The sequence below is a fragment of the Lolium perenne genome, chromosome 6, assembly GCF_019359855.2.
Source record: "Lolium perenne isolate Kyuss_39 chromosome 6, Kyuss_2.0, whole genome shotgun sequence".
In the NCBI taxonomy this organism is placed as follows: domain Eukaryota; kingdom Viridiplantae; phylum Streptophyta; class Magnoliopsida; order Poales; family Poaceae; genus Lolium; species Lolium perenne.
This window is the reverse complement of record NC_067249.2, coordinates 210,976,251-210,994,129: the sequence shown is the minus strand read 5'-3', so window position 1 is coordinate 210,994,129 and position 17,879 is coordinate 210,976,251. Positions and strand designations below refer to the sequence as shown.

Sequence of the window (17,879 nt, the reverse complement as noted above, 5' to 3'; positions counted from 1 at the left end):
GAACCACTGCTGCAGGTGGCCGTAAAAGGAAGGGCACCGGGCTGGAGCGGATTTGCAAGGGGATGGGAGTCAAGCTTACCATTGAGATTCCTCCAGGGCTGAAACGTCCTGAGAAGCCTTTGCCTGCTGCCAAGTTTGCATCGGAGGGTGGAATGCTTGCAAGAGGCCAGATGCCGCTCCTTCCGCATTTCAAGTTGTACAAGAGGGATGAGAATTTGTTGGCCGACTTCGTTGGAAAGATGGGGGTAATCTTCTTCATCACCAGTTCATTTGTTAGATGATAGGAGTGCTTGCTTGATTGTTCATAGTTCATGATAACTAACCTCGTCCTTGCCCTTGTTTGCTTTGTAGGCAAATTTCAACATGGACACAGAGTCGGAAGACATCCAGAAGGCTTGCTATGACGTACTGCGGAAAGTGTCGAAGAACAGGCGCTACATCCTGAAAAGGGACTACTTCGACAAAGTACCAGCAAATGAAGTCAGCATCAAGTCCCCTGTTAAGGATGTCTCAGATGAAGAATGGGAAGCTCTAACTGCTCTGTGGGTAACCCCAAGACACAGGGTATGTTCTTTGCTTCAGTTGCAGTCATTAGTGCTTGCATGGTAGACATGATGCTCATCGTTATAGTGTGCACATTGCTGAATATCATGATTGTGCCCTTCTGCAGAACACATGTACCAAGAACAAGGACAGTCGTGCTGCGGTCAAATTTGGCCAAAGATCGGCTCTCGTAGCTATGCTACTCATCTGTATGCAACTGTAAGAACACTCTTACAGAATTTCCTTTTGCATCTTACTCTTGTCTCCACAAGCTTATGTTCTGATTCTTGGTGAACATCATTTCCAGAGGGAGGAGCGCAGAGGTGAAGAGCTAGATGCAGTCGACATCTTTAAGGCGACCCATCACAGCAAGAAGGATGGTTTCTCTGAGGAAGCTCTAGCTGCAATAGTAAGTGACTTGTTCATTTCACTTTTGTGAACCATTCTTGGACCTGCGCGTTTCCTGAATTGATGAATCTTTTGGAAATGGATCTCCAGGCTGATATGGAAGCTGAGATGGCTATTCCTGTGCCAGAAGGTGCACCGCCAAGGTCTGCAGTCGCTGTTGTTGCAAAGGTTCTTAGCAAGGAAGCCAAGCACAGCACTTTCCTGAAGAATGCTGGACTTCAGCCCAGTTCCACTGTCAAGCTCAACAAGCCCACCGCAGCTGCTGTATCGGCGCATGTTCATGACCTGGAAGCACAGCTGAAGAGGTCCCAGGAGGAAGCTGAACAGATGAAGCAGCAGTTTGCTGCCATCATGGAAGAAGCTGCTGCCCAGAAGGAGAAGCAAGCGGCAAATGAAGCCGCACAAGCTCAGCGTGACAAGGACTACATGGAGCTCCTCAAGCGGACTGAGGAAAGTGATAGGAGGCTTGCTCACATGATGTCCATCTTCGGAGCATCTGCGAATTAGCTCCTGCTGCTGGTCGTATCCCTTTTTTGTGTCCCGCCATGGAACTTGGTCATATCCTGGCAGCGTGACAATAACTTGGTCATATCTGTGAACTTCTTACTGTGAATCTGTGAACTTTCTTGACATGTTGGTGAATCTGTGAACCTGGTCATTTTGCTGCTGTCACTCTGCTGTGAAATTTGCAGATTTGAAATGTTGTCTTTTATATTTTGCTGTTGAATTTCCTAATTTAATATATGCCTTTGTTGGGCTATTGTGGGCTCTTAAAAGGCCAAGGCCCAAAGTAGCCTAGAAATATATGGGCTCTTAAAAGGCTAGAGCCCAACAAATAATTAATTGCATTTTCGAAAAATGGGAGTTGAAAAGGCCAAAAAAGGCCGAAGCCCAAAAAACTTGCAGGACCGTAAAAAGGCCAAAGCCCATAACTTTTATGGACCCAAAAAGGCCAAGGCCCAATATCTTTATGGACCCCAAAAAGGCTGTGGCCCAAAACCTTTGTGGACCCTATAAAGGCCTAGGCCCAAAATCTTAATGGACCCTAAAAGGCCAAGGCCCAAAACCATATTGGACCCTAAAAAGGCCAAGGCCCAAAACTGTAATGGGTCCTAAAAAGGCCACGGCCCAAAACTGTAATGGGTCCTAAAAAGGCCACGGCCCAAAACTGTAATGGGTCCTAAAAAGGCCACGGCCCAATGGAAATTGGCCCAGGCCCAGTAAGTACAGCAGCTAAAAAGGCCGTTGAAAAAAAAAAGCTAAAAAGGCCGAGGTAATTGGGCCAGTTACGGGCCAAGGCCCAACAAAGCCGAAAAAAATAATCAGAACTAATGGGCTCAGCCCACATAAGGAGCTGAATGGACCGGGCTGAATTCAAATAACGACGTTTCTAATTCGTCACAATTTTGCCACGTCGGATTGCCACGCTGGACTCGGGGGCAGGTGCCCATGACGTTTTGGGAACGTCATGCAGTCAGTGACATTTTAAAACGTCACAAAGCTCTACGACGTTTTCAAGTGGAACGTCTTAAGCACTCACTGCTGACTCCCAGCTTTCGACGTTTTGAAAGTTGTCACAATAACGTCACAAGTAGCCATTAGTGACGTTTCAGTGACACCTTTATTTCGTCAACTTATGGCAGATTTCTTGTAGTGAGAGTAAGAAGAACAAGAGGCCTTCAAGGATTGTTCTAATGACTAAGGAAGAGTATTCTTCCGATTATGTTGATAGTAGTAGTGATGAAGAGAAACTTCAAAGGAAGTGGCCGCCATTGCCACCACCAGTATTACCTCTTCATCTCTCTTTGAGTCCCCCAATGAGAACCCTTGATGTCTACGTTCCCCCTCCTTTCCTGTAGACAGTGTTGGGCCTCCAAGAGCAGAGGTTTGTAGAACAGCAGCAAGTTTTCCCTTAAGTGGATACCCAAGGTTTATCGAACTCAGGGAGGAAGAGGTCAAAGATATCCCTCTCATGCAACCCTGCAACCACAAAGCAAGAAGTCTCTTGTGTCCCCAACACACCAAATAGGTGCACTAGTTCGGCGAAGAGATAGTGAAATACAGGTGGTATGAATATATATGAGCAGTAGCAACGGTGCCAGAAAATAGCTTGTTGGCGTGTAGTTGATGGTGGTAGTATTGCAGCAGTAGTAACGCAAAGAAACAAAGAAACAAGCAAATAGGTAACGCAGCAGTATTTAGGAACAAGGCCTAGGGATTACACTTTCACTAGTGGACACTCTCAACATTGATCACATAACAGAATAGATAAATGCATACTCTACACTTTTGTTGGATGATGAACACATTGCGTAGGATTACACGAACCCTCAATGCCGGAGTTAACAAGCTCCACAATAATGCTCATATTTTAGTAACCTTTAGTGTAAGATAGATCAAAAGACTAAACCAAGTACTAGCATAGCATGCACACTGTCACCTTCATGCATATGTAGGAGGAATAGATCACATCAATATTATCATAGCAATAGTTAACTTCGCAATCTACAAGAGATCATGATCATAGCATAAACCAAGTACTAACACGGTGCACACACTGTCACCTTTACACACGTGCAGGAGGAATAGAACTACTTTAATAACTTTGCTAGAGTAGCACATAGATAAATTGTGATACAAAACTCATATGAATCTCAATCATGTAAAGCAGCTCATGAGATTATTGTATTGAGGTACATGGGAGAGAGATGAACCACATAGCTACAGCGGAGCCCTCAGCCTCGGGGGTGGATTACTCCCTCCTCATCATGGAGGCAGCGATGGCGGTGAAGATGGCGGTGAAGACGGCGGTGGAGATGGCTCCGGGGGCAATTCCCCGTCCGGCAGGGTGCCGGAACAGAGAGTTCTGTCCCCCGAATTGGAGTTTCGCGATGGCGGCGGCGCCCCTGGAGTCTTTCTGGAGTTTCGTCAATTGGTACTGCGTTTTTAGGTCGAAAGGGCTTTTATAGGCGAAGAGGCGGCGCAGGGGGGCACCTGGGGGCGCCACACCCTAGGCCGGCGCGGCCTAGGCCTGGCCCGCGCCGCCATGTGGTGTGGTGGCCCCCTGGCCCCTCTCCGACTCTTCTTCGGTGTTCTGGACGCTTCCGGGAAAAATAGGAGGTTTGGCGTTGATTTCGTCCAATTCCGAGAATATTGCCCGAACAGCCTTTCTGGAACCAAAAACAGCAGAAAACAGGAACTGGCACTGTGGCATCTTGTTAATAGGTTAGTTCCGGAAAATGCATGAAAATGATATAAAGTGTGAACAAAACATGTTGGTATTGTCATAAAACAAGCATGGAACATCGGAAATTATAGATACGTTGGAGACGTATCAGCATCCCCAAGCTTAGTTCCTACTCGTCCTCGAGTAGGTAAACGATAAAAGATAATTTCTGAGGTGACATGCTACCAACATAATCTTAATCATACCATTGTAAAGCATATGAGATGAATGCAGCGATTCGAAACAATGTAAATGCAATGAGTAAACAAGTGAATCATATAGCAAAGACTTTTCATGAATAGTACTTTCGAGACAAGCATCAATAAGTCTTGCATAAGAGTTACTCATAAAGCAATAAATTCATAGTAGAGACATTGAAGCAACACAATGGAAGATTAAGTTTCAGCGGTTGCTTTCAACTTGTAACATGTATATCTCATGGATAGTTGTCAATGCAAAGCAATATAACAAATGCAATAAGCAAGTATATAAGAATCAATGCACAGTTCACACAAATGTTTGCTTCTTGAGGTGGAGAAAGATAGGTGAACTGACTCAACAATAAAAGTAAAAGAATGGTCCTTCAAAGAGGAAAGCATCGATTGCTATATTTGTGCTAGAGCTTTTATTTTGAAAACATGAAACAATTTTGTCAACGGTAGTAATAAAGCATATGTATCATGTAAATTATATCTTACAAGTTGCAAGCCTCATGCATAGTATACTAATAGTGCCCGCACCTTGTCCTAATTAGCTTGGACTACCGGATCATCACAATGCACATGTTTTAACCAAGTGTCACAAAGGGGTACCTCTATGCCGCCTGTACAAAGGTCTAAGGAGAAAGCTCGCATTGGATTTCTCGCTATTGATTATTCTCAACTTAGACATCCATACCGGGACAACATAGACAACAGATAATGGACTCCTCTTTTATGCATAAGCATGTAACAACAATTAATAATTTTCTCATATGAGATTGAGGATATATGTCCAAAACTGAAACTTCCACCATGGATCATGGCTTTAGTTAGCGGCCCAATGTTCTTCTCTAACAATATGCATGCTTAACCATAGGGTGGTAGATCTCTCTTACTTCAGACAAGACGGACATGCATAGCAACTCACATGAAATTCAACAATGAATAGTTGATGGCGTCCCCAGTGAACATGGTTATCGCACAACAAGCAACTTAATAAGAGATAAAGTGCATAATTACATATTCAATACCACAATAGTTTTTAAGCTATTTGTCCCATGAGCTATATATTGCAAAGGTGAATGATGGAATTTTAAAGGTAGCACTCAAGCAATTTACTTTGGAATGGCGGAGAAATACCATGTAGTAGGTAGGTATGGTGGACACAAATGGCATAGTGGTTGGCTCAAGTATTTGGATGCATGAGAAGTATTCCCTCTCGATACAAGGTTTAGGCTAGCAAGGTTTATTTGAAACAAACACAAGTATGAACTAGTACAGCAAAACTCACATAAAAGACATATTACAAGCATTATAAGACTATACATCGTCTTCCTTGTTGTTCAAACACCTTACTAGAAATTATCTAGACCTTAGAGAGACCAATTATGCAAACCAAATTTTAGCATGCTCTATGTATTTCTTCACTAATAGGTACAAAGTATATGATGCAAGAGCTTAAACATGAGCACAACAATTGCCAAGTATCACATTACCCAAGACATTATAGCAATTACTACATGTATCATTTTCCAATTCCAACCATATAACAATTTAACGAAGAAGAAACTTCGCCATGAATACTATGAGTAGAAACTAAGGACATACTTGTCCATATGCTACAGCGGAGCATGTCTCTCTCCCACACAGTGAATGCTAGGATCCATTTTATTCAAACAAAACAAAAACAAAAACAAACCGACGCTCCAAGCAAAGCACATAAGATGTGACCGGATAAAAATATAGTTTCAAGAGAAGGAACCTGATAATTTGTCGATGAAGAAGGGGATGCCTTGGGCATCCCCAAGCTTAGACGCTTGAGTCTTCTTGAAATATGCAGGGATGAACCACCGGGGCATCCCCAAGCTTAGAGCTTTCACTCTTCTTGATCATAGTATATCATCCTCCTCTCTTGATCCTTGAAAACTTCCTCCACACCAAACTCGAAACAACTCATTAGAGGGTTAGTGCACAATATAAATTGACATATTCAGAGGTGACACAATCATTCTTAACACTTCTGGACATTGCATAATGCTACTGGACATTAGTGGATCAAAGAAATTCATCCAACATAGCAAAAGAGGCAATGCGAAATAAAAGGCAGAATCTGTCAAAACAGAACAGTTCGTATTGACGAATTTTAAAATGGCACCAGACTCGCTCAAATGAAAATACTCAAATTGAATGAAAGTTGCGTACATATCTGAGGATCATGCACGTAAATTGGCTTAATTTTCTGAGCTACCTACAGGGAGGTGGACCCAGATTCGTGACAGCAAAGAAATCTGGAACTGCGCAGTAATCCAAATCTAGTACTTACTTTCCTATCAACGGTTTTACTTGGCACAACAAAACACAAAACTAAGATAAGGAGAGGTTGCTACAGTAGTAAACAACTTCCAAGACACAAATATAAAACAAAGTACTGTAGCAAAATAACACATGGGTTATCTCCCAAGAAGTTCTTTCTTTATAGCCATTAAGATGGGCTCAGTAGTTTTAATAATCCATTCGCGGGAAATAGTATTTGAAGCAAAAGAGAGCTTCAAGAGGCAAATTCAAAACAAATTTAAGTCTAACATGCTTCCTATGAAGAGGAATCTTGTACACAAATGAATTCATGAAGAACAAAGTGACAAGCATAAGAGGATAAAACACGAGTAACTTCAAGATTCTCAACATAAAGAGGGGAAACTTAATATTATTAAGATGCATATAACCATATTTCCCTCTCTCATAATAACTTTCAGTAGCATCATTGATGAAATCCACAATATACCCATCACTTAAAACATTCTTATCATGGTTCATATGCATAGAAGTATCATTAATTTTGGCATAAGAACAGTTATTCTCATTATTAGTAATTGGAGCAAGATTATTATCAAGAATTTGAACATGGTAAACAAGTTGCATATTAAAAGAATTGTTTTTGGTAATCCAATCATGACTATGACAAGTTTCATAAGGATAATTATAACCTATATCATAGCATTCTTTATAATAATCATCAAAGATCGGAGGCACAGTGTCATCATAAGAAATAGAATAGTTATCTTTCACAGTCGGTTTATCTATAACCATACCATCATTGTTATTAGAAGGAGATGTATCAAAAAAATATTGATCAGTAGCAAAAGGATTTTCAAACACCTCTTCCCCAAGCTTAGAGCTAACTATATAATTATGGGAGGAAGCATGGATAGCACTCGACACTATGGCAATTATTATCATCATTTTCAGAATTAGTTTCCCAGAGATTTGCAATATCAAAAGTAGTGTGTTCATTCAAATCATGATTGCTAATGTATGTAAAGGGCATAGGAAGATCATCGTATTCAGATTCATTATCACAATAATCATTAGGAGCAACATACTTACGGTTACCTAGCGTTATCTCATTCACGCAGGGATACGCCGTTACCTCTTTCTTTTTATTCTCCTTCTTCTTCTTCTTCTTCGTTCCCTTCTTCTTCTTCTTCTCTTCCTTCTCCTCGTTCCCTTCTTTAGGAGGAAGAGGCTTGAAGGGTGGCTCGTCCGCATAACCTGATTTACTTTCAGAAACAATAGAAGAAACTTGGGAGGATCCCTCCTTTTCATTAATTAGTTGAAAACACACAGCGGTCCTATCATATTTTGGCAAGGTGTCATCTTCTAAAATATTTTGTATGTAAGTATTTGTATGGCTATTATCAATGCAATAAGAAAAACACCCATGCAGGACATCATCAATATCAAGATCACTCATATGTAACAAAGAGATTTTTCTCGACAGTTCTTCACACCCCAAAAATAAAGTAAGTTCATCATGCTGATTAGGAGTAATTTCATCATCACAATACAAATTTGCAGCACTCATTGGGTTCAAATTATCATTGGAGGAGCATTGAAAATTAAAATGACCCACTTCATGGCAAACTTCACAAATAAAAGGATAGAGGGCGCAAACTTTTTACCAAGATCATCTAGAGCCCTAAACCACTTTCTAGTTTTTTCATTAGCATGATGGATACAATATTCATCTTTGATTTGATTAATTCCACAAGGTCTATGTATTCCACAAAAATTAACATGCTTATAGGAAATAGCATTCTTAGGAGTTTGAGCATGCTTATTGCAATAATTAACAACAATTTCATTCTTCATGCAAGCCTCTTTAAAAGGTTCATGATACTTATCAAAATTATTTTTAGGCAATTCAAAATGAGAAGCAAAGGCTTTATAAAGATTTGCAGCAACTTGAGAGTCAAGACCATAAGTAGCACTCATATTTCGAAATTTATCGGTATCCATAAAAGCTTCAATGCATTCATAATCATAATTTATACCCGACTCTTTACCTTTGTCGTTCTCCCATCCTTCAGCGTTGTCCTCAATCCGATCAAGAAGATCCCACCTAGCTTCAACCTCTTTGCTTGTGAAAGATCCTTCCGAACACGCGTCCAGATAGTCCTTGTGTTGTCCTGAAAGCCTCGCATAAAAATTATTAACAATAACATTACGAGGGAGCTCATGAATGGGACATTTGAGCATTAGTGACTTCAATCTCCCCCACGCTTGAGAAATACTCTCTCCATCACGAGGATAAAAGTTATAAATATAATTCCTATCAATATGCACTTCATGAGGAGGATAAAATTTAGAATAAAAGAGAGATGCAATTTCCTCCCAACCAAGAGAATGTCTATTCTCCAACAATTTATACCAATGTGCCGCTTTACAGGCAAATAAACGGAGAATAGCTTCTTCTTCACTTCATCCATAGAGATACCTGCACACTTGAATAACCCGCATAATTCGTGCAAAAACAGTAAATGATCTCTAGGATGGACAGTTCCATCCCCTTTATAGTGGTTGTCCATAACACGTTCAATAATTTTCATAGGTATTTTATACGGAATACTTTCAGCAGGTGGATTCAAAATATCAGAAGCATCATTAGAGTTATCGCATATGGGAGATAAAGCATTATCAGAACAAATTTTCTCCCCTAAAGATGGGAAGCTAAAAAGATCACAAAAACTAGCTTCCCCAAGCTTAGACTTCTTCATAGCATTAGCAGTAATTGCATTCATACTAATAACATCGCTACTAGCATGCAAATAAGGTTCCATAGGTTTTTTAATTTTCGCATCAAACAATTCTAAATCAGGAAAAAGACTAAAAAGCTCACCAATTTTTTTGTTGTTTTCCATTATGCCTAACTAGTGTAAACAAGAAACAAAAAGATGCAATTGCAGGATCTAAAGGAAATAGCTTCGAGCACAAACACAATGGTGCCAGAAAAGTACTTTACCTGGAACCGAAGTATGAGTGCCTTTTTACCTTTCCTCCCCGGCAATGGCGCCAGAAAAGTGCTTGATGTCTACGTTCCCCCTCCTTTCCTATAGACAGTGTTGGGCCTCCAAGAGCAGAGGTTTGTAGAACAGCAGCAAGTTTTCCCTTAAGTGGATACCCAAGGTTTATCGAACTCAGGGAGGAAGAGGTCAAAGATATCCCTCTCATGCAACCCTGCAACCACAAAGCAAGAAGTCTCTTGTGTCCCCAACACACCAAATAGGTGCACTAGTTCGGCGAAGAGATAGTGAAATACAGGTGGTATGAATATATATGAGCAGTAGCAACGGTGCCAGAAAATAGCTTGTTGGCGTGTAGTTGATGGTGGTAGTATTGCAGCAGTAGTAACGCAAAGAAACAAAGAAACAAGCGTAGTAACGCAGCGGTATTTAGGAACAAGGCCTAGGGATTACACTTTCACTAGTGGACACTCTCAACATTGATCACATAACAGAATAGATAAATGCATACTCTACACTTTTGTTGGATGATGAACACATTGCGTAGGATTACACGAACCCTCAATGCCGGAGTTAACAAGCTCCACAATAATGCTCATATTTTAGTAACCTTTAGTGTAAGATAGATCAAAAGACTAAACCAAGTACTAGCATAGCATGCACACTGTCACCTTCATGCATATGTAGGAGGAATAGATCACATCAATATTATCATAGCAATAGTTAACTTCGCAATCTACAAGAGATCATGATCATAGCATAAACCAAGTACTAACACGGTGCACACACTGTCACCTTTACACACGTGCAGGAGGAATAGAACTACTTTAATAACTTTGCTAGAGTAGCACATAGATAAATTGTGATACAAAACTCATATGAATCTCCATCATGTAAAGCAGCTCATGAGATTATTGTATTGAGGTACATGGGAGAGAGATGAACCACATAGCTACAGCGGAGCCCTCAGCCTCGGGGGTGGATTACTCCCTCCTCATCATGGAGGCAGCGATGGCGGTGAAGATGGCGGTGAAGACGGCGGTGGAGATGGCTCCGGGGGCAATTCCCCGTCCGGCAGGGTGCCGGAACAGAGAGTTCTGTCCCCCGAATTGGAGTTTCGCGATGGCGGCGGCGCCCCTGGAGTCTTTCTGGAGTTTCCTCAATTGGTACTGCATTTTTAGGTCGAAAGGGCTTTTATAGGCGAAGAGGCGGCGCAGGGGGGCACCTGGGGGCGCCACACCCTAGGCCGGCGCGGCCTAGGCCTGGCCCGCGCCGCCATGTGGTGTGGTGGCCCCCTGGCCCCTCTCCGACTCTTCTTCGGTGTTCTGGACGCTTCCGGGAAAAATAGGAGGTTTAGCGTTGATTTCGTCCAATTCCGAGAATATTGCCCGAACAGCCTTTCTGGAACCAAAAACAGCAGAAAACAGGAACTGGCACTGTGGCATCTTGTTAATAGGTTAGTTCCGGAAAATGCATAAAAATGATATAAAGTGTGAACAAAACATGTTGGTATTGTCATAAAAAAAGCATGGAACATCGGAAATTATAGATACGTTGGAGACGTATCAACCCTCACATCAAGAATGCACATTGCTTCATGGCAAGGTCCTCCTTGGACACATCTATTGTGCCATCAACTCAAGAAGAATACACATCCGGGGATGATGATGGTGAAGAAGAAGATGAAACTTCCAATGGATTGGTGGCTCCTTCTTCCCTCTCGAACAAATCTTCATCACCAATTGAATCCCCCAATGAGGATATTCAAATGAAGGAAGAAATTTGCCTCATGGCTAAATCTTCTGAGGTATCATCCCCTAACCCCTCTATGCCTAACATATCAAATTCTCTAGGGGTTGATCATGCTAGCTTAAAAATGAAACAAGAAATTCTTGATTTCGATGAGTTGATTCTTAACTTGAAAGGTGACACTAAAAAGCAAGTTTCGACTCTCATGATTCGTATAGCACAACTAGATGATACTCTTGATCAAAAATGTCAAATAGAAAGAGAGGATTCTCTTGAAATAGCCGCTCTAAAAAATGCCCTTGAGGATGGACAAGAAACTATAGCTTCTCTTGAAGAGAGGCTAGAAGCTCTTGAAGCGCCTCAAGATGAAATTGCTAAGCTTACTAAATAAAGAGATCTTGCTAGGGCTAAGGTAAAAGTGCTCAAGAAGGAAAAGGCAAAATTTGGTGTTGATCATGAGAAACTTGTGAAGGATCTAAATGAACTAGACAAGGCTCAAAAAGCCTTGAAGAGTGAACACTCTCTCCTCTCCAAGTGTAATGAGCAACTTCAAATTAGGCTTGATAAATATGATGTGACTAGCTCCTCTACCCCCTCTTGTGATCATGCAAATCTTGTTGAGGAAAATGCTAGGTTGAAGGATGAACTTGCAAAGGCCTCCTCTCCCCAAAGTAAGTTATCTTTGGATGATATTTTGAGTAAGCAAAGATCAAACAATGGGAAGGAGGGCATTGGCTTTAATGCCAAGGCAAAGAAGGCAAACAACAAGAAGGCCAAGCCCGCACAAGAAAAGAAGAAATCTATCACTAATGGTGAAGCCCTTAAGGCCAAAACCATTAATAATGATGATGCGGGATTTGCTAACCCTCACTATGTTTTATTTAAAGACTATTATGGTGATGTTTATGCAAAATATGTTGGCCCATATGATGGTTATGTTGCTTGGTTTATTTGGGTCCCAAAGACCCTTGTTGCTAACAAAAGAGGACCCATTGAAAAATGGGTACCTAAATCCAAGAATTCATCTCATGTAGGACTATGCCGCTAGAGGGTCAAAATGGGTGCTTGATAGTGGATGCACAAGTCATATGACCGGCGGCAAGAATCTCGTCAAGGAGTTGAGGCCCAACATAAATGATATCACCGTCTCCTTTGGCGATAATTCTACATCCGAGGTATTGGGTTTTGGCAAGGTTGTGGTTGCACACAACGTTACTCTTGTGGATGGCATGCTTGTCAAAACCCTTGGTTAAAATTTGTTATCCATTTCCTCCCTTGGCAAGATGGGTTTCGCCGTCTTTATTGATAAATATATTGTGGTACTCTTGTGGAGCAAGACTCTAAAAGTCGCTTTCGTTGGGTATCGCGAAAATAACTTGTATGTGGTGGACTTTTCGGGGGCCACCACGACAAGTGCGATGTGCCTATTCGGAATGGCAGATGTGGGTTGGTTGTGGCATCGCCGCTTGGCCCATGTCAACATGAGAATTTTGCAAAGTCTTCACAAGGGGAACCATATTGTGGGACTAATGGAAAATGTGTCTTTTGCCAAAGATCGTGTTTGTAGGGCTTGTGTTGAAGGAAAAATGCATGACTCTCCGCACCCAAGCAAGACTATTATCTCTTCCAAGAGGATCTTGGAGCTCTTTCATGTGGATCTCTTTGGTCCTACCACTCATGCAAGTGTTGGTGCGAAGAAGTATTGCTTGGTGATTGTTGATGACTATTCAAGATATACTTGGGTCTATTTTCTCAAGAAGAAAGATGAGACTCAACAAATCTTCGTTGACTTTGCCACCGAGGTGCAACGACAACACAACCTCCCTATATTGGCAATAAGAAGTGACAATGGCTCCGAGTTCAAGAACTACACACTCAATGAGTTTCTTAGTGTTGAGGGGATAAGACATCAATATTCCGCTGCATACACCCCTCAACAAAATGGTGTTGCAGAGAGGAAGAACCGGACTCTTACGGATGTGGCAAGTTCTATGATGGCGGGTACAAATCCCGCCATAATTTTTGGGCCGAAGCCATCTCCACCGCTTGCCACTCTTCTAACCGGCTCTATCTCCGTAAGGGCTTGAACAAGACTCCATATGAAATACTCACCGACAACAAGCCTAATATCTCATACTTCAAGGTGTTCGGGTGTAAGTGTTTCTATAAAATCAAAGGAGTTCATTTATCTAAATTGGCTCCTAAAGCTTTGGAGGGTATATTTGTTGGTTACGGTGCCGAATCTCACACCTAGAGTCTTTGATATATCTTCCAAGATTATCATTGAATCTTGTAGTGTGAAGTTCGAGGAAAATGGTGGCTCCCAAGTGGGGCAAGTTGATGTTTGTGCATGTGATGAAATACCTCAAGATGCCATAGTAAGAATGGGTGTGGGATTTTTCCGCCCCATTGAGGGACACGGTGTGGCGTCTCGGGAAGGACTATGCTCTACCATGGTGGAGCCCTCATCTTCTCAACATCAACAAACTCCATCTCTTGAAGCTAATGATGCACCAACCCAAGAACAAGACCCTCCCTCTAGTGTGCAAGATCAAGGACAAGATCAATCTAGGATTCATGATGGATCCGATGAGTATCCATTCAATATTCTCCTCTCGCCGAATAATGTCCAAGATCAAGCACATGATTTTGAGCACTCTGAAGAAATTGAGGAAGCTCAAGTTGAAGGTCAAGACGGGGACCCAAATGATCAAGTTGATCAAGTGATACCTCCAAGGCCTAGAAGAACCAAGGAGGAGATCGAGGACCAACGTCTTGCAAGAAGAGATAGGAACTTGGAAATTCTTGAACACACTCATGAGAAGGTACTAAGTGATGTAAGAGGAAGAGTTTCCACAAGAAGGCAATTGGCTAACTTTATCAATCATCATGCTTATATCTCCTTAGTGGAGCCCAAGAAAGTATTTGAAGCTCTTGAAGATCCGGATTGGTTGGAAGCTATGCACGATGAACTCAACAACTTCAAGCGCAATAAAGTATGGTCTTTAGTAGAGAAGCCAAAGGAGTGCCGCAATGTTATAAGCACTAAATGGATATTCAAGAACAAGCAAGATGAATTTGGAAATGTTGTGAGGAACAAGGCAAGATTCGTGGCTCAAGGTTTCTCTCAAATTGAAGGAATTGACTTTGAAGAAACTTATTCTCCCTGATGGGATTCGTAGCATAGAAAACAAAAAATTTCCTACCGCAAGAACGAAAACCAAGCCAAGATGCAATCGAGAAGATGGTAGCAACGAGGAGATCACGAGACTAACCCTTGAAGATTTCCAAAGCCTACGATATTAGATCTCGTTGTTGCAGAAGATGATCACTTGCCGCTTTCAAAAGCGCGTAGAAGATCTTGACGGTGCCACAGTCGGGCAGCACCTCCGTACTCGGTCACACGTTCGGTGTTGATGAAGACGTCCTTCTCCCCGTTCCAGCGGGCAGCGGAAGTAGTAGATCCTCCTCGGAATCCCGACAGCACGACGGCGTGGTGGCGGTGGTGGTGGAGATCTCCGGCAGGGCTTCGCCAAAGCGTATGCGGGAGAGGTGGTGGAGGAGGGCGGATAGGGTTTGGGGAGAGGGGGGGCGCCGGCCTCTATGGGGTGCGGCCAAGGTGGCTTTGGTGTGGCCGGCCCCCTCCCCTTGTCCCTCATTATATAGGTGGAACCCCCAAGAGTTTGCCTCAAAGTCTTCGAATAAGACCCCAACTCAAAACTGCCATATGGACGAATCCTACTTGGGGTGGGACTCCTCCCTTTCCTTGGTGGGGTGGCCGGCCCCCTATCGTGGAGTCCACCTGGGACTCCTCCTCCCTTAGGCTGGCCGGCCAAGCTATCGGGACTCCACCTTCCATGGTGATTTCTTCCGGACTTTTCTAGAACCTTCTAGAACCTTCCATAAATACACCGGATCATTTTCAAACTTGGAAAATGACTTCCTATATATGAATCTTATTCGCCGGATCATTTCGGACCTCCTCGTGATATCCTGGATCCCATCCGAGACTCTGAACAAAACTTCGAACTCCATTCCATATTCCATATCTACTTAAACGACATCAAACCTTAAGTTTGTCACCCTACGGTTCGTGAACTATGCAGACGTGGTTGAGACTTCTCTCCGACCAATAACCAATAGCGGGATCTGGAGATCCATAATGGCTCCCACATATTCAATGATGACTTAGTGATCGATTGAACCATTTACATACGATACCGATTCCCTTTGTCACGCGATATTTTACTTGTCCGAGGTTTGATTATCGGTATCTCTATACCTCGTTCAACCTCGTCTCCAACAAGTACTCTCTACTCGTACCGTGGTATGTCATCTCTTATGAACCATTCATATGCTTGTAAGCTAATTAGACGACATTCCACCGAGAGGGCCCAGAGTATATCTATCCGTCATCGGGATGGACAATATCCTACTCTTGATCCATATGCCTCAACTCATACTTTCCGAATACTTAATCCCACCTTTATAACCACCCATTTATGCAGTGGCGTTTGATGTAATCAAAGTACCGTTCCAGTATAAGTGATTTACATGATCTCATGGTCGAAGGATTAGGTAACTATGTATCGGAAGCTTATAGCAAATAGAACTTAATGACGTGATCATATGCTACACTTATTTGGGTGTATGTCCATTACATCATTCATCAATGACAAAACCTTGTTATTAATAACATCTGTCGAGGGTACTCCTCGGCAATGCCCTCCGTTAGGGGCTTAGGGTTGATGGAATCCTGCAAGATGACACGAGACATCGGTTCACAGACAAGCGGGGAAAGCGATTTACCCAGGTTCGGGGCCCTCGATGAGGTAAAACCCTTACGTCCTGCCTGTCTGTTCTTGATTATGATGATAATTGGTTACAATGGGGTGCCGAATAGTTCGGCTGAGATCTCGTCGAGATAGCTAAGTGCTAGGGTAACCTAGGTCTAAACTTCTGTTGGCTAAGATTGCTAAGATTGATTGTGTCCCCCGATAGCCTCTCTCCTGGCCTTTATATAGGAGGCCAGGTCTCGAGAGGTCTTAATCGAGTACGACTAGGTTTACAATAGATCTATTTCTAAACTTTCCTTGTTCGGCTCCTTCCGTGTCTTGTACTTCAAGGAACCTTCCGTTGCACCGCCCTAGTGGCCCATCTCGCCATCGAGTGCCTTCATGGGCCTCCAGCTGGACCGTATAGGGTAGAGCCACATTGGTTACCCGAAGGGTAATGCCCACGTTAGTAGCCCCCGGGTGTCTAGCCGAACATAGTTCGGGTAGAGACTGAAGCATGTCTTCTTCCGACGTCCTTCTCCTTGATCATTCTTGCTTTCCTTCTGTTTGCACCATTTTCTTCTATCGGGTGCGCGTCAGCGCTCGCGATGGGAGTAGCCCCCGAGTCTAGGTACGGATGCTTGCAATCCGTGCGTAGACTCAAGTTCTACCACTCGAACGTTTTCCTCTGCCGAAGGTTTTCCTGCAAGCCTTTGTAGGTCATCCGATATATTTTCCTTATGCAAGGGATAATAAGTAGCGTGCCCAACTTTTGCTGGTTAACTGCCGATGACAAAACAACGTTACCCTACACAGAATCAAGTCCCCGGGCATGATCCTGGAGTACGAAAAAAGTTCTGTCGGGTGCGCGTCGAGCGCTCCCGATGGGAGTAGCCCTCGAGTCTGGGCACGGGCGCTTGTGTCCGGGCGCAGACTTGATTCAAGTTTTTTCCTTCGAGTCCTCATTCTGTCGGGTGCGCGTCCAGCTCTCCCGATGGGAGTAGCCCCCGAGTCTAAGTGCAGATGCTTCGCAGTCTGCGCATAGACTCAAATTGAGCATCCGATAGCTTTTTATTCCTTCGTATGCAATCATTCCACATGACGTCATTAATGACGTTTTTCTGACACCTCGATTCTGACTGATAAGACGCGACCCGCCAGCCCTTTTTTCGAGCAATTCCTGCTCCTCTTACACAGTTACCGAGGCGCCTCCTCGATTTCTGCAACCATTAACTGAAGAAAAGGTCCACTAACAGTGCGGGGCTTTCCTCAAATCTTCCAAAGGATAAAAATCCCTAATCTTCTCCTTTACTCGTCACAACATCCCTTCGTCGTTCTTCCTCTTCTTCCTTTAGCAACTGCTGCGCCGCCACCACTTCTTTCCAGTTTTTCCTAGATCTCGCGATGGTGAAAAAGAAGAACCCTAGCGCCGCCGCCAGTTCCACGAGCGGTGGTGCTGCCGCCAAACCTTCATCGATTCCTCCGAAGGAGGGTGCCCCAAGCGTTCCTCCCCCAGCTCCGGCGCCGCCGGCCCCACCAAGCTCAGTGGCTAGGCCTGGAGATTGGATAGCATCAACCGTCACCAAGCGTGACGAGAAGAGATCCCGAAGCCTGGGATTAATCTCCTCCGATGAGGGGAATGTGATCTTTCCAGGTGCGATTTCTCGGCCTAATCCCC

At 43.2% G+C, this 17,879-nt stretch overlaps 1 protein-coding gene across 1 annotated transcript; it reads left to right on the top strand.

Annotated features, from left to right (window-relative positions):
* Positions 1–856: 856 nt before the first annotated feature.
* LOC139832138 (uncharacterized) lies at positions 857–1,600 on the top strand. The gene is made up of 2 exons (XM_071821677.1): positions 857–952; positions 1,042–1,600. The coding sequence occupies exon 2, from the start codon at positions 1,048–1,050 to the stop codon at positions 1,456–1,458; it is 411 nt and encodes a 136-aa protein (XP_071677778.1). The 5' UTR covers positions 857–952; positions 1,042–1,047; the 3' UTR covers positions 1,459–1,600.
* The last annotated feature ends 16,279 nt before the right edge of the window (positions 1,601–17,879 follow it).

Excerpts from the sequence above, each read along its gene's own strand:
- LOC139832138 (XM_071821677.1), top strand. The coding sequence starts at position 1,048 with ATGGAAGCTGAGATGGCTATTCCTGTGCCAGAAGGTGCACCGCCAAGG.